The 26812-nt window shown below is 39.9% G+C and overlaps 1 protein-coding gene across 1 annotated transcript; it reads left to right on the forward strand.

Moving 5' to 3' along the window:
• On the forward strand, positions 1-26611 carry ZFP28 (ZFP28 zinc finger protein). The gene is made up of 8 exons (XM_035284858.3): positions 1-354; positions 752-843; positions 9402-9528; positions 9702-9797; positions 14116-14279; positions 14922-15036; positions 15474-15569; positions 23180-26611. Exons 1-8 carry the CDS (start codon positions 147-149, stop codon positions 24886-24888), a joined length of 2607 nt encoding a protein of 868 aa, XP_035140749.3. The 5' UTR covers positions 1-146; the 3' UTR covers positions 24889-26611.
• The last annotated feature ends 201 nt before the right edge of the window (positions 26612-26812 follow it).

Genomic DNA, 26812 nt, shown 5'->3' on the forward strand with positions numbered 1-26812 from the left:
GGGGCGGCTCCGCGGCGCGGCCCCGTGGATGCCCGGGCTTGGGAGAGCGCGCGCAGGGCTGTGCGTTGGGCGTGGCGGGCGGGTGTGGCCAGGGGTGTGGGTCTGTGAGGGACCGGCCGGGAGGGCGTCGCGTGGCCTCGGGTGACATGCGGGGTGCAGCGAGCGCGGGTGTCCGCAAGCCGACGCCGCTCCCGGGGAGAGGCGCCCACCGCACAAAGCCCCGGGCGGGCCGAGGCCCGACTACAGGGACTGCAGCCGCCTTGGCCCTCCCTGCCAGGGGAAGGCCGCGCTCCAGGAATGGCCTCGCATCCAAACGCCAGCGAGCAGCGGCCGCCACGGGTCCTGGGCACAGAGGTGAGAGTGACAGGTGTTTGGGGCCGGGCGGACAGGGACGAATTCATCTCGGGGCGAGATCTGGTAGGGGGTTGGGCCCTCGGGGACTAGATGCCGGAGAACTGTGTCCCTGGTCTTTGAAGCCGGTGGAGCGGGCATCTGAAGATTTGGAAGCCCCAGTGAGTCAGAGCACCGAGTGACGGTAGAAGGAATGTTGACTTGCCGGGGTCACTCTAACTAGACACCTTTCTTGTTTTCGTGCTCCCAGGGAGAAGGTAACCCCTATCTCCACGTTGTGGCAGTCCCTAGGCACCGTAATGACCTGATGCCACCTGCTTATGCAGGAAGGGACGTTTCTAGGCTGGTGATTTAGGGCTGTGGTGTAGACCTGGTCTCTAGCTACTCCTTTCTGTTCCAGCTCTGCCTTCCAGGGACATTGCTCTTCCCCAGGAGAGAAACCAGAAGCTGGAGGCTGCGGGGACAGGAACTGAACCTAAAGCCATGTCCCAGGTGAGCTGGCATTTCATCTCCCATCTCTGAAATTCAGTCTTGCTTCTCAGGAGTTAATGCTGTTGATTTTCTTGAAAGTTTTCAGTGTAAGAGACCTGTTTGGGCACTGGTTTCTGTGTCTTCACATTCTCGTGAGTGATGTTTAAACTGCCCAGGGCCTCCACACCTGCTGCTGCTTCATCCCAGTCAGCCTTCATTCTTGATTGATGAAATGATTCGTCCTTTCCCTTGTACCGCTTTTCCCAGAGGGACTCTGATGGAGAAAATGTATTCCTTGAGGAACACGGGAGACCCTTCTGCTGTACATGGCTTGTTCTGTGACCACTTTGTGCCAGCCACGGGACAAACCAATGGCTAAACCCCGTTCCCTGCTCTCGGAGCTGACAGCTTTTGACCCACAGTCAAGGAAACAAGCAAGATTCTAGACTGTGGTAATCTTTGGGCTAAGTACTACCAGTGACGACTACAAGGAGCTCCTGGCTTCCAGCCGGCTGTAGCGGAAGGGTAGGCTCTTTACCAAGGAGGTGATTTTTGAGCCTTGCTTTGAAGGGAGAGAAGATGTTTCAAAGGCACAATGGAGAAAGACAACATTTTAGGGAGAGGAGGTGCAATGTGAAAGGCTTTCTTTTTCCCACTTAATTTTGTGCCTTTAAAAAATGCTAATAGTTTGTTTCTGTTGACTGTGTCTCATAAATATCATAGCTAGGTCATTAATGGATGAACCATTTCACTTCCACTGGGTGTCAAAAAATATTTGTATGTATGAACCAGTTTCCGGTTGTGCTGCCCAAACTGCTCTTAAGCGGGTTACTGTGGTCTTTGTGTTACCATATTCAGCGCTCAATTCTTAGTCTTTTTTCACCACCGTTATTTGATTTAAAAAATTTTTTTAATTTTTCCTTTTTTCAATGATTGTGCCATGACATCATTGGTATTTGAAATAGCTCAAGTTAGCAAACTTGTGCTGTATGAGGCTACAGTAGAAAATATGGGCCGGGCGCGGTGGCTCAAGCCTATAATCCCAGCACTTTGGGAGGCCGAGGTGGGTGGATCATGAGGTCAAGAGATCCAGACCATCCTGGTCAGCATGATGAAACCCCATCTCTACTAAAATAAAATACAAAAAAAAAATTAGCGGGGCATGGTGGCGCATGCCTGTAGTCCCAGCTACTCGGGAGGCCGAGGCAGGAGAATTGCTTGAACCCGGGAGGCGGAGGTTGCGGTGAACTGAGATCGCGCCATTGCACTCCAGCCTGGGTAACAAGAGCGAAACTCCGTCTCAAAAAAAAAAAAAAAAAAAAAAAGAAAGAAAGAAAGAAAGAAAGAAGAAAGAAAAAGAAAGAAAGAAAGAAAGAAGAAAGAAAATATGTCAGGCTTTGAAAATCTTTGCTGCAGCTACTCCTTTCTGTTCTTACAGAGCTAAGGCAGCCACAGTCAATATGTAAGTGAGTGGATGGGCTGTGTTCCAGTAAAACTTTGTTTACAAAAACAGGTGGCTGCCAATCCCTGAGCTAGCTCATCCCTGTCAATAGGCCTCCCTTTTTCCCTTGGCTCCCAGGATCCCACACTTATCTGGCTTTCCTCCCATCTTCCTGACTTCTTGGTTTTCGCCACAGTTCTTCCTCATTTCCCTGACCTTGCACAGAGTGCATCTCAGTTCACCGCAACCTCCGCCTCCCGGGTTCAAGCAATTCTCCTGCCTCAGCCTCCTGAGTAGCTGGGACTACAGGCATGCGCCACCATGCCCCGCTAATTTTTTTTTTGTATTTTTTTTTAGTAGAGACGGGGTTTCACCATGCTGACCAGGATGGTCTCGATCTCTTGACCTCATGATCCACCCGCCTACACACAGAGTGTGCCTCAGCGCTCTGGTCTTGGCCCTTGCTTTTTTGTCTGCATGCTGTCTCCTGGGGATATTAGCCTTTGTCATGTCTGTAAAACCTACTCACACGGCGGCTCCTCCCAAATTCGCATTGTGAGCCCAGACGTCTCCTCTGAGCTCCAGGCCTGTGTATCCTGCTCAACTCCTCTGCCCGGGTGTCTAATAGGTAACTCAAGCCAGCCTGTAATAGGTAATAGGTAATAGGTCCTGAGATTCTCCCATAAACCGGCTCCTCCCACAGTTTGGGTCTTAGTGGCCATTTCATCCTCTCAGTTACTCAGTCCAAAAGCCTTGTCATTATTGTCTCATGTCTTTCTCTCTTCTTCCATATTTGGTCCAGTTGTAAATCCTGTCAGTTCTATTTGCAAATTATATGCAGAATCTGGCAATTTTCATCCCATCTATCACCACTAGCAGGTCCAAGTCCTCCTATCTCTTACTATTGGCTTCTTGACTGTGCTTCTGTGACCTCCTGCTTCTGCTCACAGTCCCCACAGCCCCTTCCCAATGCAGCAGCCAGAGGGGGTCTATTCAAACGCGTCACCTTGTATCACGCTCTGCTCAGGAGCCTCCAGTGGTTTCTCTGAATAAAAGCCAAAATTTTTCCTGTGACTGAGCAGGCCCTGCATGACCTGACTTCTTGTTACCGCTGACATGTGTTACATTACTCTCTTTTCTTTCTGAAAAATTGCCTCCTCATTTTCCTGCTCACCCTGTCTAGAATTTCAAAGCCTCCCACTCTAGTTCTTTACATCCCTCTTCCCTGCTTTACTTTTTTTTTTTGAGATGGAGTCTTGCTCTGTCACTCAGGCTGGAGTGCAGTGGCATCAGCTTGGCTCACTGCGACCTCCACCTCCTGAGTTCAAGTGATTCTCCTTCCTTAGCCTCCCTAGCAGCTGCGTTACAGGCACCTACCACCACACCTGTCTAATTTTTGTATTTTTTCTTTTTGTAGAAACAGGGTTTCACCATATTGGCCAGGCTGGTCTCAAACTCCTGACCTCAAGTGATCCACCCTCCACAGCCTCCTAAAGTGCTGGGATTATACACATGAGCCACTGTGCCCAGCCATTGTAGTACTTTTCAACATGCTATACACAGAAACTTTACATATACCAGAATTTGCACATACTCATCAGCCATGTGGAACCTACAGATATGAAGAGTCAGCCCTCAGTGTACACATACCACAAATAATCGTTTTTCTTTTGAGACAGGGTCTTACTCTGTCACCCAGGCAGGAATGCAGTGGCGCATTCATGGCTCACTGCAGCCTTGACCTACCCAGGCTCAAGCAATCCTCCTGTCTCAGGCTCCCAAATAGCTGAAATTATAGACATGTGGCACCACGCCCAGCTAATTTTTGTTTTGTTTTCTAGAAATGGGCTTTTGCCATGTTGCCCAGGCCAGTCTTGAACTCCTGGCCTCAGGCAACCACCCGCCTTGGCCTCCCAAAGTGCTTGGATTACAGGTGTGAGCCTCTGCACCTGGACAATAATTGTATTTTCAATCTGCATTTGGTTGAAAAAAATATCGCATGTAGGTGGACCCTTGCAGCTCAGAACCATGTTGTTCGAAGGTCAAATGGGTTTTACTTAATTTATCTCGTTTTCTCTTGTCTCATTCCCTTACTTCATAGGCAGGGATTTAGAGCAGTTTTGCCCCAATGTCTGATACAGAAAATATTTGGAGGGTGAATGTTCGAATATGGTCTTTTTAAGTGCTCTTGTGGCCACTGTTTTGATATTTGGTAGAGCGTTCGAATAATCATTTTTATATCTGAAAATGTGCTTCATCCCTGATTTTGTTATTTTATTTTATTTTTTTAGAGACAGGGTCTCACTCTGTCACTCAGGCTGGAGTACAGTGGCACAGTCATAGCTAAGTGCAGCCTAGAACTCCGGGCCTCAAGCAATCCTCCCACCTTGGCCTCTCAAGGAGCTGGGATTGTAGGTGTGATCTGCCAAGCCTCTGATTATTTTGTACGAATACATTCCTAGAAGTTTTTCTTTCTTCATAGATTAAGGCTTCCTAAGTTTATGTGAAACCAGAATACTTCTAAAATTGTTTTTGGATAGAACAGGAGTGGTACCTCAAAAGCATTCATGGTTTGAAAAAATAAAAACTTCATCAAGAAAAATGTTAGTACTAAATAAATGTTTATTCATATGTTTTAAACATTAACTGAATTGAGTTGAAACAAATCTTTTTAGAGTATTTTTTCTATAATGTACTTTCTTTTCATTCATTTCTATGAAATTTCAAAATTCAAAGATTTTTCTGTATGTCTAAAGTTGCTTTTATTTTTTGTTGGTTTGTATGCTTTTAATGTCTGTGTGTGTGTGTGTGTGTCTGTGTGTCTGTGCAGACACACAGACACACACACACATAAGTTTTTTAAAAGAGATGGGGACTCACTGTTTTGCCCAGACTAGAGTATATTGGCCATTTGAAGGCACAGTTATACTGTACTACAGCCTCAAACTCCTGGGCGCAAGGAATTCCCCTGCCTCGGCCTTCTGAGTAGCTGGGCCTGTAGGCATATGGCACCGTGCCCAGTGCATATGTATATTAAGATGAGTTAAGTCACATCAGATGGCTATATCAGGAGTAGGTTCTGTCCCGCATAGTGTTTTCTCTGTGGTATGCTGTAAACATGTGAAATCTAGTTTGAAGTCTGCATGTTTATGTTGTAGCAACAGGAATAAGGACACGACTGCACATTTGGGAGTGTTTTGTTTCCACCTGAATTAAGCAGGTCGATCCAGACATCCGTTAGAGGAAGTTGGTTTTATTTTTATCTGAAAATGTGTTTTCTACTGGAACTTGTTTCACTGGCAGGGTGAATGGATCCTAAGTATCACTGCTATTATCGGGGTGGAACCTTTTAATAGAAGTCGAGTGGCTAAGTGATCGAAGGTCATGCGCTGGGCTCACAGGCTAGCTCTGGCATCTAATCACTGCGGAAGCTTTAGGCAACTTAAGTGACCGATGTTCTTCATCTATAAAATGAAGAAAATAATTGGACCTCCCTCACGCAGTTCTTGCAAGGATTAAGTTAATATGTGTACAGTTCCTGGAAAAAGGTACGTGGCACATAGTAAGGACTTAATGGTGTTAGCTGGCAGCATCCTCATGTCATCATGATGGTTTTAGAAATTTACAAGACCCTTAGATTGTATATGTTTGTTTTTTTTTTAAAGTGTGTAATATAGGACAGATCTTGCCAAATTATGGCATATGAGTCAAACCCAGCCCACCACCTCTTTTTCTTTGGGCCAGAAGCTACTTTTTCAGTGGTTGTAAAAGATGAAAAGAAGAACAATACATAAATATTAAATGAAACTCACATTTTGGTATCCATAAAAAAGTTTCACTGTAGTACAACATCCTTGTTTATGTATTATCTGTGACTGCTTTTGCACTACCACGGCAAAACTGAACAGTTGTGGCCGAGGCCGTATGGTCCACAAGCCTAAAATATCTACTTTCTGACTCTTTACAGAAAAGCTTTGCCAATACCTGAAGTAGAGGTTAAGAGCATGGACTGTGGAGTCAGATTCCTAGCTCTACAGTTGACTGACTGTGATCCTGGGCAAATTACAGCTCAGTATGTCCTCATCTGTAAAATGGGAATAGTAATAGTGTTGACTATTAGGGTCGTTGTGAGGATTAAATATGTAAGTATATAGAATTGCATCTGAAGGGTTGTAAGTGCTTTCAGCTATTGTTATTGCTGTTATTTACAGTAAAAGACTTGTTTAAACAAAAGTCATGATCCTGTACATAAAGAGCTGTCTGAATAAACAGAAAATGTCTTAGGAGGATATATGTATATTGCTAATGTTGGGTCACGCTGCACGATTAAACCGAAGGCATTTAACTACTGGTACAAAAGCAGATCACTAATGCATAAACATGGTCAGTCTGGGACACAAGAGTTGAGCTTCCTTGTCAGGCAAGTAAGTCCCTTTGTTTTCGTGCTAAGATGCTTCAACTTGCAAAATCACTGTTGTAGACTAGCTTTCTCAGCTAGGCATATTAGTGTGTCTTCTGCTCAAGGACATGAAGCAGTTCTTGGCTGTTGCTAGTAAGTCTTAAGCTGTGGTTTACACTGCAGGGGCCTTTCAGTCTCCAGCTCAGGAGATTTCTCCATCATGAATCTACCATCAAGAGCGTGCTCTGTAGTCAATCTTCACTGAAACCAGGGTATCACTTACGAAACCCTTTTGACCTATCTTTACACAATTCAGTTAAATGTGTCCTTAAAGTTTGGTAGCGGGTTAAAGAATGCATGATTGTATATTACTCAGCAGATACCACACCTCAGAGAGACTTTTGTTTCTAGTAGAATCATGTGACTCTTTAAAAGGTGCAGCTCTTGGTTGGTGTCGTGGTTGGTTAAGTGAGGTATTTGAATTAGGTTTCATGTAGTCAGATGCCACATGGTGAGGGACACTCAGATCAGAATGGCAAAAAGATTGTTTATTCACAGATTCCAGAGAACGGTGGCCAGCACAGCTTGCTCAGAGTGCTCATAGGAAGGGCTGAGACATTCAGGACACACATATCCAGCCAAAGGGTGGGGACCAAGAGAGAGGGAGGGACCTGTGGGCTGGTGCCTTTACTGCGGTCCAGGGCATTATCTAGGTGAGTTTCCCGAGACAGGGCTGGATGGGATAGTTTGAAGGGAGCTCAACGCTCAATAAGCCAACTTGAAGATTACATTATCAGGTTCACCAGGCTTAATGCAGAAGTACATTGGTCAAGTGGTTCATAGTATGGGGCCTTGTCTATGTAGAACACACAAATGGGGACTGGGTGAGGACTGCCTGAAAAATATGTAGGTCAAGGGTGACAAGCAGACACAGCATTCAAATGAATGACAGTCAACATCATTGTAAGTGATGGTCATTGCATGCTTCTATTGTGCCTTACATGTTCTAAGTGCTGTATAGGTATTGCCTCATTTAATTAAAACGTAATCTATAAGGTTGGTGTTGTTGACTTTTTCATTTTATCTCTGGGGAAGTGAGGCACAGAGGCATTAGGTAACCAAGTGAGGTTCCAGAGCTGGTGAGTGCTGGAATTGTAATTTAGCTTTTGGGGTAGTCTAACTGTTTTACTTGTTCATTTCACTTTAGACTTTGAAAATCCCGTAGCTATTAGTCATTTAAATCTGCCTTCTGTTAGCCACAGGTTCCTGGGATTAGAGTTGTAACTGAGTAAATGTTTAAAATACATTGGAACATGTCAGAGTTGTAGGCTGAAATTGTAAAACTATGCTCCATAAAAATCTGCCAGCAGGAGCTGAGCAGCCCCATCTTGCCAGTGAGACAGGAAAATCCTGCTCGTGCCAAGCTGTTAGCAAATGTGCTCCTGATAGGCCCTCATACTGCCTGACTTCTCCAAGATAACGCCTTGGTTCTTAAAGGTGTTTCATTAATTAAAGACATTACAGTGTTTTTCATTCTTACTACACATTTATTTCAGAAAAGAAATATTGCTAGATTCTTTTTTAATAAACCTCTACTGAACACTAACAGTGAAATTAGAAATTTTTTTTTTTTTTTTTTTTTTTGAGACCGAGTTTCACTCTTGTTACCCAGGCTGGAGTGCAATGGCGAGATCTCGGCTCACCGCAACCTCCGCCTCCTGGGTTCAGGCAATTCTCCTGCCTCAGCCTCCCGAGTAGCTGGGATTACAGGCACGTGCCACCATGCCCAGCTAATTTTTGTATTTTTAGTAGAGATGAGGTTTCACCATGTTGACCAGGATGGTCTCGATCTCTTGACCTCGTGATCCACCCGCCTCGGCCTCCCAAAGTGCTAGGATTACAGGCGTGAGCCACTGCGCCCAGCCCTATTGATGCTTTAAGGTTCATTTCCAGTTTATTGCCCATTCTTGTGCTGTCCCCGGCCACTCAAATGTCACCATGTTGGACAGTGCTATAGGACCTGTTGTGCATAGTCTTTGTTATTTATAGTTTTGAATTGATGTCAGGGGTTTTTCTTGTGGTTGCCTCCTTTCACGTCCACAAAACTGTAAGTTCTCCTAAGGCAGGGGCTATCTCCATATTTTCCCCTTTTCCCTGGAGTTTAAGACAGATTAAGGCTAGATATACAATACCTAACCAGGTCTCGACGGCACTGAATTTATAGTCTCTTAGTAAAAAGGAAGACAGGGAATCTTTAGACCACTATATTAGTTTCTTAGGGCTGCCAGAACAAATACCACAGAGTGGGTGTTTTAAACAACTGAAATTTCTTTTCTCAAAGTTCTGGAGTTTTCTCAAGGTTCTGGAGCCTGGAAGTCCAAGATTAAGGTGCCTGCAGGTCTGGTTTCTCCTGAGGCCTCTCTCCTTGGCTTGCAGCGGGCCATCTTCTCCCTGCATCTTCACGTGACCTTTTCCCTGTGCCTGCACGCTGTGGTATCTCTTCCTCATTTAGTAAGACACCAGTCAGATTGGATTAAGGCCCCACCTGTGTGACCGCATTTAACGTTCATCATCTCTTTGAAGGCTCTGTCTCTAAATACAGTCACATTTGAAAGAACAGGGAATTAGGACTTTAATGTGGGAGTTTTGTGGGGGAACACATTTCTTTCTTATAACAACCCCCTAGTCATATGTGGGCATGAGCGCTGGTTGAGCAAGAACATGGTTATATCATTTCAGGGCTTGGTGACATTTGGGGATGTGGCCATAGATTTCTCCCAAGAGGAGTGGGAGTGGCTGAGTCCCGTTCAGAGGAACCTGTACAGGAAAGTGATGTTGGAGAACTACAGGAACCTGGCATTGCTGGGTAAGGGCTCCCAACCCTTTTCCCCACCCTTCACCCTCCCCACTTACTTAACTAAGAAGCCTTTCATGCCTTTATCACCAAGACCTGCACTTCCCTCTTCTGTCAAATCAAGGGGACTGCATCTCAGTCTGGACAACCCCACAATATGACCAGGTTGTTTCTTATGTGTCTAGGACTTTGTGTTTCTAAGCCCGATGTGATCTCCTTGTTGGAACAAGGAAAAGAGCCTTGGACAGTGAAGAGAAAGCTGACAAGAGCCGGGTGCCCAGGTGAGTGTGAGACAACCAGGTAGGGTGAGGCCACCGCTAGTCATAGCTCAGCTGCCTCAGACACGCAGCATCTTCAGCAGACTCTTCCCAAGCCTCTTGCAGTATCTCTTATTTATACTATTTGGGAATACAGAAATTTCAAACATAGCGTTATTTCCAGAACAAATTATCAAGAAAGACAGGGAATCAGAATGACAGATTTTTTCAGAGGTTTTTTTTAATCATAATGTACATTTTTATTTGTATAGAACCCACTAAATTAGGTTTAAATAATATTACATAATTGTTCACATACACAGATGGGCAGAAGCAGTAACTATGGAATTTATTAACCAGAAAATTCTTAGAGTTTTGTTTAGACATTTTAAAGGGGAAAGTGTCTGATCCCCTGAGGATTAAATATATAACCTGTCCACCTCATAGGATTGTCATAAAGATTAAATGAGATCACAGAGGTAGAAATGCTTCATAAACCAAAATTTCTTATACACATATGAAGCAGTGTGATTCATTCTTCTTACCCATTAGAAGTTTAGGGTCCTAAAGCTTTAAGACACAGACAACAACATCTGGTTCAACTATGAGCACCGCTTAGTGAAATCTAAAATTGTTTTCACCTGCGGCAAATCCAGAACTCTTTCTAGTAATTGCTGTTGGTTAATAGGAAAGAAGTATAGTGCTGGGGTACGTCTCTGCAACACCTCATTATTATTATAGCCATTCAGATATTACAAACTTGCTTTCCTTTCTTATACACTAAAATTCACTCCTCCCTTCTATTTTCTATACTGAACATTTTGAGTCTTAAAAAAAAAAATCTAGCAAATTTAAATGCATTCACAAAACAAATACGACACGCATTTTTTAAATCTGGAAATCATTTTGACACATTGCAAAATAAGGGTTTTACTCATCATCTTTTTAATAAAATTCTCTAACATATATGCAAATTCCCTCTCTTTAAAATATACAAAAAGAACCCTTATATTTCAGGTAGCTTTCTCTAATTCATAGACCAAGGAAACCAGCTCTCTTTTGCTATATTTATATAAGTAGGTTGATTATGTTTCCCTTACCTCCTTTATTTGAGAAGAACTTCTTGAAGAGGACAGTTCATCATTTAATATGTATTACATAATAATGCATTGCAAGAACTCTGTGAATATAAACTTGCTGACTATGCCAAATGTTTCTTGCTTATTCTGGGTGGTTGCTCTTTCATTTTCTATTATATTTGATAAACTAAGTCAACCTCACGTTGTGAAAATGGAGGCAGCCTGGCATACCACAAGAGCATAGGCTTCAGAGATGAAGATCTCATTTGGAATCCTGGCTCTCCCACTACTACTTGGATTACTTTGGACAAGTTAGTCACTTTGGCCTTATTAATTTCCTAATCTTTACAACGAGGATACTACCACTTCCATCTACAGGTGCTGAGTTAGATAATGAATTATGTGATGAGGCCGGAATATGGCTGGAATATCACAGAAGCTCTAGGATATTAGTTCCTTCCTTTCCAGCAAGAACTCTTCAATGTCCATTCTCTATTCTCAGTACTACTTATAAAATGTTTCCCTTCAGACCAACCCACCCAGCACCCCACCATCAATGCCAGCTCCTGCATATACTACCCAGGGACCTGATGACCATCACACCCTGACCACTGCCACCAGCCAAGGGCAAACACATACCACCCACGGGCTGCAGCATCAGCCTGCCTGGCATCCACATCATCAGAAAAGCCTTGCCATGGCCTTTGCTAACAACCTAAGTCACTGAGGAACTCACAGACACCACTGGCATTGATTACAGCCAAAGAAATAATACCGAGACTAAACTACTGCACATATCCAAAATCAAAGGGAAAGCACCCTAACCAGACAACACTATAGACAGATTTACAGGAAAAAAGTCTTTACCTACAAAAGCCAATGCATAAAACTGGAATAACCAACTGTTCCACCATATACACAGATATCAACGTTGAGACATAAAAAACATGGAAATGCGAGGAAACATGAAACCTCCAAAAGGACACAATCATTCTCCATTAACAGACCTGAAAGAAAAGGAAATCAATGAAATGTCTGAAAAAGAATTTGAAATAATGATCTCAAGGAAGCTCAATAAGATACAAAATAACACAGACAGTACAAAGAAATGAGGAAAATAACTTGTCATCTGAATTTTATGTATATATATATATATATATATATTTTTTTTTTTTTTTTTGAGACGGAGTTTTGCTCTTGTTACCCAGGCTGGAGTGCAATGGCGCGATCTCGGCTCACCACAACCTCCGCCTCCTGGGTTCAGGCAATTCTCCTGCCTCAGCCTCCCGAGTAGCTGGGATTATAGGCACGCGCCACCGTGCCCAGCTAATTTTTTGTAATTTTTAGTAGAGATAGGGTTTCACCATGTTGACCAGGATGGTCTCGATCTGTTGACCTCGTGATCCACCCACCTCGGCCTCCCAAAGTGCTGGGATTACAGGCTTGAGCCACCACACCCGGCCCAATATATATTTTTTTAAAAAGACAAGGTCTCACTATGTTGCCCTAGCTGTACCCCAAAATCTAACTCAAACTCCCATACACAAGCAATACTCTCACCTCCTGGGTAACTGGGACTACAGGTACATACCACCACACCCAGCTCTGAATAAGAAATTTAATAAAAAGATAGGTATAATTAAAAAGAATCAAACAGAAATCCTGGAAATTAAGAATTCAATAAATGAAATAAAAAACATACAACCAACATTTCAATAGGCTAGATCAAGCAGAAGAAAAACTTTCTTAACTTGAAGACAGGTCTTTTGAAATAACCCCATCTGATAAAAATAAAGAAAAGGGAATAAAGAAAATAGAGCCTACAAAACATATGGGTTACTATTAAGCAAATAAACAACTGTATCTTCAACATTTCAGAAAGTGAAGAGATGGGAAAAGGCACAGAAAACTTACTTAATGAACAAATACAAGTAACAAATTGGAAACCCTAAAGGAAATGGATATATTCATGGACACATACAACTTACCATGATTGAACCAGAAATAAATAGAAAATCTGAATAGATTAATAACAAGTAACCAGACTGAATCATAATAAAACGTCTCCTAATGAAGAAAAGTCCAGGACTGGACAGCTTTACTAATAAATTCTACCACACCTTTGAAGAAAAATTAATTTTAATTCTCAAATTATTCCAAAAAATTGAAGAGAAAGAGAATTCTTCCTAACTCATTCTACAAGGAATTTTTGAATATTCCCAACACAAAGAAATGAAAAAATGTTTGAAGTGGTAAATACTCTGATTACCCTGATTTGATCATTACACACTGGACACTTGGATCAATATATCACTCAGTGCTCACTAAATATAAGCCATTATTATAAGGGAATAAAAATTAAATAATCTAAAATTTAAATAAATATATTTAAAATTAATGAAATTTAATTTAATTTCTTTCAGAGGTCTTATCCTAATAGGAAACGATTTCTAAAGAATTGGGAATCTTACAAGGTTTCTTTGTTCAATTCATACTTCCAAGGAAACAGCTGCATTGACAGCAGGACAAGTTACTGACATCTGTAAAGTGACTCACGTGGGTCATCATACGGCCTAAGAGAACAAGAATATTTCTGTGAAAGTTTCCACTTTAACATCATATTGAATCACACACTTTGAACTAGTTGAATGAGATAGAACTGTTTTTCCTTCCTGCAGACCCTTCATCTCTTATTGAGACTAGTTAATTATGAAATACTAACATTTTTAAGGCCAGGATCTGGACTTTTATTAGTTAGCATTGTAATAAAAAAAAAAAGGAGGTATGTAGAGATAGAGATGAAATTTTTGCTAGATGAATGGAGAATGAGTGAAAAGGAGTTGTCTTAAAGCTGAAATAAGAATCACATAGCAGTTTTCTTCTGTACCCTCCACTTCCTCTTTGTATTAGACATTTTATCTTACATTTAAGTCTTTGTGAGCTCCTTATCTCTTGATTTTTAATTTCTTTTTCCAATTTTCTGTTAAAAACATAATGTGAACTTGTTCAACTTTTAGGTGGGAAAGGTCTTATTCTGTCCTTTAGGACTATGGCTACACAAATTTAGGAATGTAGGCTTGGTTGAATATTTCTACTAATATAAGAAAGCTTTCAAAATGATAAGCTTTTCATTGTCTTCCATAAAAATAAAAGACTATGATAAGGTTTTTTTTCGTGGCTTTCAGTTTAATGGTTACATTTTGGAATTTTTCTTCATACTTGCCCATAATAAAAGATATGTTTGCCTTCTGAATATCTTTCAGATTTGAAGGGCGTGCAGAAGATCAGGGAGTTACCTCTCAAGAGGGACTTCTGTGAAGGAAAGCTACCCCAGGCAGTGATGACAGAGAGGTTCACAAGCTATAGTCTGGAGTATTCTCTATTAGGGGAGCACTGGGATTGTGATGCTCTGTTTGAGACACAGCCGGTAAGTCAGAAGACAAATTTCAGGCAAGAGGAAATATCTTCCATGAGGAAACTCTTCTTGAGGAAAAAGACCATGACTACAATAACTATAGGAGAAGTCTTCATTTGAATACAGTGCCTCTTACAGACAGATTATCCCCTCAGAACAGAGAGCACCCAATCTTGATACACATAGGAAAAGTGGAGGGGGACACTGAGTTATCATAAATTACAAACACATCTGTCAAGGTCAGAAATGTTTGACTTGTGATGAATGTAAGAAAACTTTGAGCAGAATATCACCCCCTCCTTTTCATCAAAGATTTCATACAAGAGAAAAACCCTGTGGACTTGTTGAATAATTTGTGTGAATATGGGAAAGCCTTCAGTCTGTGTTTAAAAGTTTATACTGTGTGTAAGTGCACCCGCCTCTACAAAATGACAAATTCTCCACAGTAGAAAGTTTCTCCTATTTTTCTGTTTTCCCCCAAGCATATATGCTATAACTAAGCCCTGTCACATGTAACCTGGTGTACCAGAACTTCAGTTGCAGTTCTTGGTACGGAGTGCGTTTTTTGCAGTGTGTGGACATGATCCACCCCACTGGGACCAGGTGGGTTCACAAACATGGTTTCATTTAAAAAATGTGCTTTTACCATTGCAGGGGTTGGTGACTATGAAAAATCTGGCTATTGACTTTCCCCAGCAGCTACACCCAGCTCAGAAGAATTCCTGTAAGAATGGGTTATGGGAGAACTATAGTGACGTGGGATCGGCAGGTATGATGTCCCTCTCCCATATCTGAATCTGTCATTGGGAACGCCCCCCTTTTTTATTTTTATTTTTTGAGATGGAGTTTCGCTCTTATTACCCAGTCTGGAGTGCAATGGCGCGATCTCGGCTCACTGCAACCTCCGCCTCCTGGGGGAACCCCCATTTTTAAACTTCAGTTTTGAATGACGGAGGCGGGAAGGGGTGTCTTCTGAAGTGCTGGCCTGAGTTTTTGTTGTGCATTCCCATGATAAGAGTGACATTTGTGGAGGTGAAAGTTGGTGTCTTTGTTACGTTTGAAGCATTCTCTTCTGTGTCTTTCAGATCCTACTCACCTGTTTTTCTGCTTCTTCCAGCAGTAACATTTTTCTATCAGTAAGGGAGTGGTTCTCAATTTTAGGATGCCAACAGTATGACCAAAGTTCATCTCTTTTCACTTTTGCAGGACATTGCATGGCGAAGCCAGATTTAGTGTCTTTACTAGAGCAAGAGAAGGAGACCTGGGTGGTGAAACGAGAGCCGACAGGAAGCCTGTTCTCAGGTGAGTGCAACAGAGCCTGGTGTGGAAACCCACCGCAAGACAGAGCACAGCTTTTAATAAAAAGGTTGCATCCTCACTAATACACAGTAGGAAACTTTACTAGGCTCTCTGGGTCTGGAGAGAAAATGAACTCTCGGATTTCCAAATAATTCTTTCCTTTCTTCTTTGCCCCCTTCTCTCCAGTAACTCCCAGTTCCCTGAAATTCCTTCTTTTCTTGGCCATTGGGACATGTATCATCCTCTCACTTCCTTAAATGATCTTTTCCTGACCCTGATGGACTTTTGAGCTGACTTCCAAAGGTTTTCTCTTCTATGGTTAAATGGCCTATTGTTTTCGTCATGCATCCATTCCTGTAAGAACTACAAATTAAAAGTTATGTGACTGAGCTGCTCTGCTGAGTATTGGCAGGTGATTGGAAAAAGGGAGAATAATTACTCATAAATGTAAGCCATCAGTGAATTACTCTAATGGAAAGGATAAGACGTGTTTATGGATAGCTTGCATGGAATAGAGTTTGCCGAATTTCAAATAGGGCCTTACAGAGACAAAGGAGATGTCATTCCCAACGGCTGCTATGTTTTAGTAGTATAGGTGGGCAGAAGTTAAATTGCAAGAAGGTGGAAGTAAAGGGTCTTTTCCTCTTGGTACATAAGGGAAAGAAAAGAAATTTCCATAGAAAATAATGCTTGGTAAAAAATATAATTATTTACTTTGTGGCAAAAGAATTTAAACAATGACCTTATTGCAACATACATGTTTGACCCATTTAAGTTAGGATAAATTCTACACATTTTTCACATAGTAGAAATTATTATAGTGTACATTCAGTTATGCATACAAGTGTTTTTCATGTGCATTCTGTTATATACCATTGCTCAGTTAGGTTGCTTTACATTTCTTAGTATTAAAGATACACTTACAATAGTCTTTTTAATTCAATGAAAACTACGCGTTTTGGGGATTGCTGTATTCCTGGATATGAGCACCTGCTTGGCTCTGAAAGTTTTGTTTGTTTTTGGTGACTAACAATAATTAGATATATGAGTTTAATTGCATCTTGAAAGCATTGGGTATTTCATGAAAACGTTTGCTCATTATTTGTTGAAAGATTATAGACAAAAATTACTCTTTTGTATGAAAGAAGTTGAACACTTTCCCATAAATTTGGTTTTTCTCTTATCTTTTTGTAAAATATCTGTCATTTGTGGCCAGTTCTCTCTGTGTGTTAAATATTTTCTTAACAGTCTCAGTGATTGCTATGTATATAAGCATACTAATTCTCTGATATATTGTCTCAAACTATTTTTCACATATGGCAATAAGTTTTTATTTTAATTAGGTCTTTTAAAATTATGACGTAAAATTTTACAATTTCTATAAAGTCCAATATATTATTTCTAATGTGATTTCTCCTATTTGTGTGCCTAACAACTTGACACATATATTTCTACTTCATTTTTAATGACTGTTTAGTATTATAATATATGAATATACATAATTTATTTAAATTATTTGCTGTTAGGATATTTAAACATTTAGGTCTTCTCCGGTTTTTACCTATAATCAACAGTGGTCCAGTTTGAACATATCTTCTTGCTTACATGTCAGAATATTTCTTGAAGATATATGCTTGGAAATGAATTTGTATGGTCTAAGTATATATATTTTTTAAGTGTCATGGATATTTTGCTGTGCCATTGGTAAAGAATGTATGAGAATACCGTTTCTAGACATCATCACCAATATGGGTGTTTTATAGTTTTAAAAAATTTTGCCAAGCTGCTGGATGAAAAATAATGTTTTATTTAATTTTCATTTCCCCAGCTACCACAATATTGAGAATATGTGCATTTAAATCTGTTTAGAGTTTGTATTCTATCCATAGTGTGTTTATACTCATTACTCACATTTCTATTAGGTTGTATATTTTCCCGTATTTATGCAGCATTGATATAAATGCTTTTTATATAAATTTGATAAAACTTTTCCCCAGTTTTGTGTGGTCTAGAAGTTTGTATATGGCATTTCTCACTATATAGTAGCTTAACTTGGGAGTTATCTTCGTTTATAGAAGCATTTACTGTGTTGATTTCTTTTGTTTTACTCCTAGCTTTTTAAAAATGAAGAGATGTATAGTCCCATTTGAATCATATAATACATTTGTTTGACCTTCTGTAACTTAACGATTTCTCTCTCCTTTATCCCCTTCCTTCCTTTTCTTTTTTCCTTTTCATTTTTCCCTTCTTCCCTTATTTTTCTACTATTCTGTATTTTGCTGTGGTCTGTTTTTTCGTTTGCTTGTTTTATTTACCTTTTTTTAAATAGAAAAGTATATGTAAAATTTAACCATTTTAAAGTGTATAATTCATTCCAGTGACAGTACATTCATGATACTGTGCAAATCTCATCACCATCTAGTGAGAGAAATTTTTCATCATCCCAAAAGGAAGCCCCATACCCTTCAAGCAGTCACTGTCCCTATGGATTTGCCTGTTCTGGATATTTCCTATAAATGAAATCATACAATAAGTGACCTGTTATGTTTGACTTCTTACACATAATATAATGCTGTTTCAGATTCAGGGTTCATTCATGTTGCAGCATGTATGAGTACTTCATTCCTTTTTATGGCTGAGTAATATTCCATTGTATGCATGTGCTACATTTTGTTTATTCAGTCATCTACTGATGGATATTTGGGCAGTTTCCATCTTTTGCTACTGTTGCTAGTGCTGCTATGAGCACTCATTTACGAGTTTTTTTTGAACTCCTGATTTCAGTTCTTTGAGGTATATACCTAGGAGTGGAATTGCTGTGTCATTTGATAAATCTGTGTTTAACTGTTTGAAGAACTGCCACCTGCATCATAGTTGTGCTGTTTTTTATATTCTCACTAAAATGCACAAGTATCCCAGTTTCTGGACTCTCAGTTCTATTCCATTGATCTCTAGGTTTGTCCTTGTGCCAATACCTCATTGTGTTGATTTTAGTAGCTGTGTAGTAAATATTCACATCAGGAAATGTATTTCTTCAACTTTGTTCTTAATTTTCAAATTTTCAAGATTGTTTTGGCTATTCAAGGGTCCTTGCCATTCTATAGGAACTTTAGATTCAGCTTTTTTATTTGTGAAAAATGGCCATTGGCATTTTGATATGGATTGCATTGAATCTGTTTATTGCTTGGGGACTATTACCATCTTAACATTGTTGTCTTCCTATCCATGAACATAGAATATCTTTCCATTTATTTAGATTTCCTTTAATTTCATTCAGCAATGTTTGCACTTCCTTGGCTAAATTTATTCCTAAATACTTTCTCCTAAGTATTTCCTAATGTTTTAATGCTATTTTTATGAAATTATTTTTATAATTTGATGAGGAATTGTTCATTTATAGTTTGTAGAAATAGAGCTGATTTTATGTATTGATCTTGTGTCATGCAGTTTTGCTGAACGTATAAATTAGCTCTAATGCTTTTTTTTGTAGATTCTTTAGAATTTTCTATGTATAAGATATGTCATCTGTGATTAGAGACAGTTTTATTTCTTCCTGTCTAAGTTGGATGCCTTTTATTTCTATTTCTAATTGCTCTGGCTAGAACATACAGCATAGTTTTGAATAGAAGTCATAAATGCAGGCATCTTTGTCTTTTTACCCATCTAAGGTGGAAAGCTTTCAGTGTTTAGATGTAATTTTAAAAAGACTTTCTCTTTTCTTATTTAACATATTTTTCCAAACGTTTGACTCTATGCATCACTTCCTTAAATCTGATTTCATCTGTCTATCTATCTATCTATCTAGAAATAATTATATGTGCACAAAATTCTGGCAAAATACTTCAGGCATAAATCACTGCTCCTCCTCCTCCTCATAAGCATATTGCCTGAAATTAGTTCATACTTGTTCAATAGTGTATATGAATGTAATTAAATATAATATTAGTATTCAATATTATTATATCAAGTCTCTTCAAAAAATGAAATAATATGATCATCTCAATAGATGCAGAAAAGCATTTAACAAAAGTCAACATCATGATAAAAACTCTCAACACACTGGGTATGGAAGAAACATATGTCAATACAGTAAAGGACATGTATGACAGAACTACAGTTAACATCATATTCAATGGTAAAAAGTGAGAAACTTTTCCTTTAAGATGAGGAACAAGACAAGGATGCTCATTCTGACCACTTTTATTCAATGTATTGCCGGAAGTCCTAGTTAGAACAATTAGGGAAGAAAAGAAATAGGCATACAAATCAGAAAAGAAGTAAGATTGTCTCTCTTTACAGATGACATGATTCTCTATGTGGAAAACCTGAAGAACTTCACCAAAAACCTGCTAGAACTAATAAGGGAATTCAGCAGAGTTGGAGGATACAAAATCAGCATATAAAAATCAGTTGAATTTCTATACACTAAAAAATAACTTATCCAAAAAAAAATTAAGAAAACAATATCATTTATAATAGCTGCCCCAAAAAACAAATGTAATCAATTTATCAAATAAATGGATAATTTCTTTCATTAATGTTTCAGCTGTACACTGAAAACCATAAAACAATAATGAAAGAAACTGAAGAAAATATAAATCAATGGAAAGATGTCCTGTGTTCATGGATCAGAAGAAATAATACTCTCAAAGTGTCGATGTTACCTGAAGTGGTCTATAAATTCACTGCAGTCCTTATCAAAATTCTAATGGCATTTTTCACAGAAATAGAAAAAACAATCATAAAATTTACATAGAGCTCCAAGAGATCCCAAGTAGCTAAAGCAATCTTGAGCAAGATGAACACACTAGAGGCATTATATTATGCTTACTGAGTTTGAATTATATTGGAAAGCCATGGTAACTAAAACAGTATGGTATTGGCATAAAAACAGACACGAAGATTGGTGGAACAGATTAGAAACCCTAGAAATAAACCTGTGCATATAAGGACAACCAATCTTTGACAAAGATGCAAAGAATACACAATAGGGAAAGGATAGTATCTTCAACATATGGTATTAGGAAAATTGGATATTCATGTGCAAAAAAAATTGAAATTGGACCCTTATCTTACACAGAAGTCAACTAAAAGTATATTAAAGATTTAAACACAAGCACTAAAACTGTAAAACTAGGTAAAAATGGGAAAAGCTCCATGATATTGGTCTTGGAAGTGATTTTTTTGATATGACACAAAAACAGACAACGAAAGTAAAAGTAAACAAGTGAGATTACTTCAAACTAAAAAGTTCCTGCACCAGAAAGAAAATAAAATGAAACGCAGCCTACAAATGGGAGAAAGCATTTGCAAAACCATACATCCAATAAGGGGTTAATATCCAAATATGTAAGGAACTCATAAAACAATAGCAAAAATGAAAACAATGATAAAGGTTCTGGATAGACATTTTTCCAAAGAAGACATCCAAATGGACAATAAGTTTGTGAAAAGGTACTCAACAGCATTAATCATCAGGGAAATGCAAATCAAAACCTCAGTGAAATTTCACCTCTTATCTGTTATCAAAAATTCAAAAGGTAAGTATTTGTGAGGATGTTGAGAAAAGGAAGTCTTTGTACATTGTTGGTGAGTAATGTAAATCAGTACAACCATTATTGAAAACATGGAGGTTCTTAAACACTTAAAAAGAGAACTGCCATATGACCCAGCATTCCCACTACTGGGTATGTAGCTGAACTAACAGCATTAGTACCTAGAGGAGGTATCGGTGCTCCCAATTTCATTGCAGCACTATTCACAATAGCCAAGAAATGCAAACAACCTATGGCCATTGACAGATGAACAGATAAAGAAAATGTGGTAGATAAATATATTGTAAGGTACATGTGTGTATATAGAAATTAAATAAATATATTTTTTTAATTAAAAAATTTTTATTGCATTTTAGGTTTTGGGGTACATGTGAAGAACATGTAAGATTGTTGTATAGGTACACACACGGCAGCGTGATTTGCTGTCTTCCTCCCCTTCACCTATATCTAGTATTTCTGTCCGTGCTATCTCTCACCAACTCCCCACCCCATGCTGTCCCTCCCCTATTTCCCCCCAACAGACCCCAGTGTGTGATGCTCCCCTCCCTGTGTCCATGTGTTCTCATTGTTCAGCACCGCCTATGAGTGAGAGAACATGTGGTGTTTGATTTTCTGTTCTTGTGTCAGTTTGCTGAGAATGATGGTTTCCAGATTCATCCATGTCCCTACAAAGGACACTCATCATTTTTGATGGCTGCATAATATTCCATATTATTCAGCCTTTAAAAAAAAGAAAATTCTGCCATTTGTGACAATATAGATGAACCTGGAGGACATCATGCTAAATTAAATAAGCCAGGCACAGAAAGAGAAATACTATATGATGTCTTACATGTGGAATGTAAAAAAAGAAAAGAAAAGAAAAAAAGTCAATTTTAGAAACAGAAAATAGAAGGTTGATTACCATGGTTTGTGGGATGGGAGAAATGGGAGATATTGGTCAAAGGGTACAAACTTTCAGTGATAAGATAAATACATTCTAGAGACCTAATATGCAGCATCATGAATATAGTTAATAATAATGAATACCTGAAATTTGCTAAGAGTAGATCTTAAATGTTCTTACCAAACACACAGCAAACGGTAACTATGTGAGGTGATATGTTAATTAGCTTGATCGTAGTAAACATTTACCATGTATAAGCATATCAAAACATTTTGCACCTTAAATTTATACAAGTTTTATTTGTCAACTCTGCCTCAATAAAGCTGGAAAAAGAGAGAAATTGCAAGGCTTCATTATGGAGTGTCCAGAGAATTGAGGATTCTATTGTGGAAGTAACCAGGAAAATGTGAAAATGATTTTCTTTTAGAGTCAGAGTCTGGCTCTGTTGCCCAGGCTGAAGTGCAGTGGCTTGATCATAGCTTACTGCCATGTCAAACTCCTAGGCTCAAGCAATCCTCCTGCCTCTGCCTCCTGAGTAACTGGGACTACAGGCACATACCACCATGTCTGGCTAACTTAAAACAATTTTTTTTTTTTGAGACGGAGTTTCGCTCTTGTTACCCAGGCTGGAGTGCAATGGCGCGATCTCGGCTCACCGCAACCTCCGCCTCCTGTGTTCAGGCAATTCTCCTGCCTCAGCCTCCCGAGGAACTGGGATTACAGGCACGTGCCACCATGCCCAGCTGATTTTTGTATTTTTAGTAGAGACGGGGTTTCACCATGTTGACCAGGATGGTCTCGATCTCTTGACCTCGTGATCCACCCACCTCAGCCTCCCAAAGTGCTGGGATTACAGGCTTGAGCCACCGCGCCCGGCCTTAAAACAATTTTTTTTTAGAGACAGAGTCTTGCTAGGTTGTGCAGGCTGGTCTTGAACTCCCGGCCTTAAAGCAATCTCTTGAACTCTGCCTCAAGCGATCCGCCTCAGCCTCCCAAAGCACTGGGGTTACAGGTGTAAGCCACTGTAACCTAAATGTAATAGTTTTTAGAGCTGTAAAATGTATGTTGTTGAATTCACCAATTAGTGAATTAATTCACCAGTTTTCCTTTTGGAAGATTCCTTTTCCCTAACACATGATAAAATAAATGTGTGTTTTCTTGGTATCTTTCAGGCCAGCAATCTGTATGTGAGACCCAGGAGTTATTTCCAAAGCAAGATTCATATGCTGAAGGGGTAACAGACAGAACCTCAAACACTAAACTTGAGTGTTGCAGTTTTAAAGAAAATTGGGATTCTGACTGTGCCTTTGGAAGGAGACTGGCAGTAGGTCAAGAGACACGATCCAGGCAAGAGCCAATTACTCGTAACAAAACCCTCTCTAAGGAAAGAGAACATATATATAACAAATCTGGAAGATGGTGCTATTTGGATGATTCAGAAGGGAAAGTTCATAATCGAGATTCAATTAAACATTTTCAAAAAAGTTCAGTGGTAATAAAACAAACAGGAATCTATGCAGGAAAAAAGCTTTTCAGGTGTAATGAGTGTAAGAAAACCTTTACCCAGAGCTCATCTCTTACTGTTCATCAGAGAATTCACACTGGAGAGAAGCCTTATAAATGTAACGAATGTGGGAAAGCCTTTAGTGACGGCTCATCCTTTGCGCGACACCAGAGATGTCACACTGGCAAGAAGCCCTATGAGTGCATTGAGTGTGGGAAAGCCTTCATACAGAACACATCCCTTATCCGGCACTGGAGATACTATCACACTGGGGAGAAACCCTTTGATTGCATTGATTGTGGGAAAGCCTTCAGTGACCACATAGGGCTTAATCAACATAGGAGAATTCATACTGGAGAGAAACCTTACAAATGTGATGTGTGTCACAAATCCTTCAGGTATGGCTCCTCCCTTACTGTACATCAAAGGATTCATACCGGAGAAAAACCGTATGAATGTGACGTGTGCAGAAAAGCCTTCAGCCATCATGCATCACTCACTCAGCATCAAAGAGTACACTCTGGAGAAAAGCCTTTTAAGTGTAAAGAGTGCGGAAAAGCTTTTAGGCAGAACATCCACCTTGCCAGTCATTTAAGGATTCATACTGGGGAGAAACCTTTTGAATGTGGGGAGTGTGGAAAATCCTTCAGCATCAGTTCTCAGCTTGCCACTCATCAGAGAATCCATACTGGAGAAAAGCCCTATGAATGTAAGGTTTGTAGTAAAGCATTCACCCAGAAGGCTCACCTTGCACAGCATCAGAAAACCCATACAGGAGAGAAACCATACGAGTGCAAGGAATGTGGTAAAGCCTTCAGCCAGACCACACACCTCATTCAACACCAGAGGGTTCACACTGGTGAGAAACCCTATAAATGTATGGAATGTGGGAAGGCCTTTGGTGATAACTCATCCTGTACTCAACATCAGAGACTGCACACTGGCCAAAGACCTTTTGAATGTATTGAGTGTGGAAAGGCATTCAAGACAAAATCCTCCCTTATTTGTCATCGCCGAAGTCATACTGGAGAAAAACCGTATGAATGTAGTGCATGTGGCAAAGCCTTCAGTCATCGTCAATCCCTTAGTGTACATCAGAGAATTCACTCTGGAAAGAAACCGTATGAATGTAAGGAATGTAGGAAAACCTTCATCCAAATTGGACACCTTAATCAACATAAGAGAGTTCATACTGGAGAGAGATCGTATAATTACAAGAGAAGCAGAAAAGTCTTCAGGCAAACTGCACACTTAGTTCATCATCAGCGAATTCGTACTGGAGAGTCGTCAACATGCCCCTCTTTACCCTCCACGTCAAATCCTGTGGATTTGTTTCCCAAATTTCTCTGGAGTCCATCCTCCCTCCCATCACCATAGCAGCAAGATGCCATTTCCATTTGACTACTCCAACAGTTTGAAACCCCGTCTCCCCGCCCTTTTGTTTTCTTTTGTCCTTTATTAGTTTGTTCTTCACATAAGTGTAAATGTAACTTATTACTCCTCTTGTAAAACTTACAGTTCTTTTAAATTGGTTAATGCATAAGATGTGCTCGGAACAGTGCCTGGTCCATATTAAATGCTCAGTGAACTTGGCTCTTTTTACAGCTTTGTATTTGAACATTGAAAAGGTTCAGTAGTCAGCTCAGAAAACATCATGCAGTAGGATGAGGGCAGCAAGAAGCACATTTTAGATCAGGGACAGCATTCTGCAGGTAGCGGGTGAGGTTCTGCCTGTGTTGGTTTCAAACCTGATTCTATAATGCTGAGTTAGTTCTGTGGCTTTCCATCTGACCTTATGTGAATGTAAGGCGATGTGGCTGTGTTGGCAAGAAAATTCCACTTTACATTGGTCTTGATTTGTTTTAGAAAGTCTAGGGATCATGAATGAATAGGTCACCTGGAACAAATGAATTTTTAAAATTGGAAAAATGCAAGATTTATGTGCATAAAGTTAAAACAGCTGACATGTTACTCAAGAATTAGAAAACTTTGCAAGATTTGACCTGTTTAAAAATCACTTGATTTATAAATGAATGGTACTTAACTTTTTTTTTTTTCGGTGGTAGCGGGGAGACAGAGTTTCGCTCTTGTTACCTAGGCTGGAGTGCAATGGCACGATCTCGGCTCACCACCACCTCCACCTCCTGGGTTCAGGCAATTCTCCTGCCTCAGCCTCCTGAGTAGCTGGGATTACAGGCACGCGCCACCATGCCCAGCTAATTTTTTGTATTTTTAGTAGAGATGGGGTTTCACCATGTTGACCAGGATGGTCTCGATCTCCTGACCTCGTGATCCACCCGCATAGGCCTCCCAAAGTGCTGGGATTACAAGCGTGAACCACCGCGCCCGGCCGAATGGTACTAAACTTTTAAGGAACCATTAATTATGAGGTAAAGTGCTCCAGGGTAGGGGTCAGCAAACTATGACTCATGACCACAGCCTCACTGACTGTTTTTGTATAGTCCATGATCTAGAATTTTAAAAACTTTTAAATGGTTTAAAAAAAGTAAAAAAACGTTTTCAACATGAAAATTATATGAAATTTAAATTTTGTTGTCTGTAAATAAAGTTTTGTTGGCTTCAGCAACACATTGATTTATACCTTGCCTGTGCTGCTTCCAGGCTACAGCAGCAGAGTTGAGCAGTTAGGACGGGAGACCATGTGGCCTGCAGAGCCGAAATATCTATTGTCTGATCCCACCCAGAAAAATGTGTGTGATCCCTGCTATGGAGCAGAGGTTAGCAAACTAAAGCTCAAGGGCCGAATCCTGTCTACTGCTTGTGTTTGTCAACAGAGTTTTATCAAGCCACAGCCATGCTTACTTGTTTAGCTGCTGACTATGGCTGCTTTAGACAGCTGTGACAGACTGTATGGCTCGCAACACTTCAGATATTTACCATCTTTTACAGAAAGTTTGCCAACCTCTACACAAAACTGTACAAAAGATTCTCATTTTATGAGGGCAACACAATTCTCACATCCAAAATAAGAAAACAAATTATAAAAGAACTCACTTGTGAATAGAGGTGAAAGGACATTATTAAACTATATTGAAAAATGAAGATGTCAATAAAAGAAATGATATTTTTCCAGATGAAATACTCAGTATCGTTAAAATGTTTGTGAATTATAATTCAGTCCCAGTAAGATATATTTACTTCCATGGTAACAGGGAAGCATAATAAGGCAAGAATAACAAGAATTGTTTTTAAAGAGATGGAGGCCTCACTCTATCACCCAGTCTAGAGAACTGTGCTAAGAATATAGCTCTCTGTAACATTAAAATATTTTTTTTTTTTT

This window comes from Callithrix jacchus, chromosome 22 (assembly GCF_049354715.1).
Source record: "Callithrix jacchus isolate 240 chromosome 22, calJac240_pri, whole genome shotgun sequence".
NCBI classification, from domain to species: Eukaryota; Metazoa; Chordata; class Mammalia; order Primates; family Cebidae; genus Callithrix; species Callithrix jacchus.

Coding starts and splice junctions, on each gene's coding strand:
- ZFP28 (XM_035284858.3), top strand. CDS start 147: ATGCGGGGTGCAGCGAGCGCGGGTGTCCGCAAGCCGACGCCGCTCCCG. Junction 844..9,401: donor AACCTAAAGCCATGTCCCAG/GTGAGCTGGCAT, acceptor ATATCATTTCAG/GGCTTGGTGACATTTGGGGA. Junction 15,570..23,179: donor GACAGGAAGCCTGTTCTCAG/GTGAGTGCAACA, acceptor GGTATCTTTCAG/GCCAGCAATCTGTATGTGAG.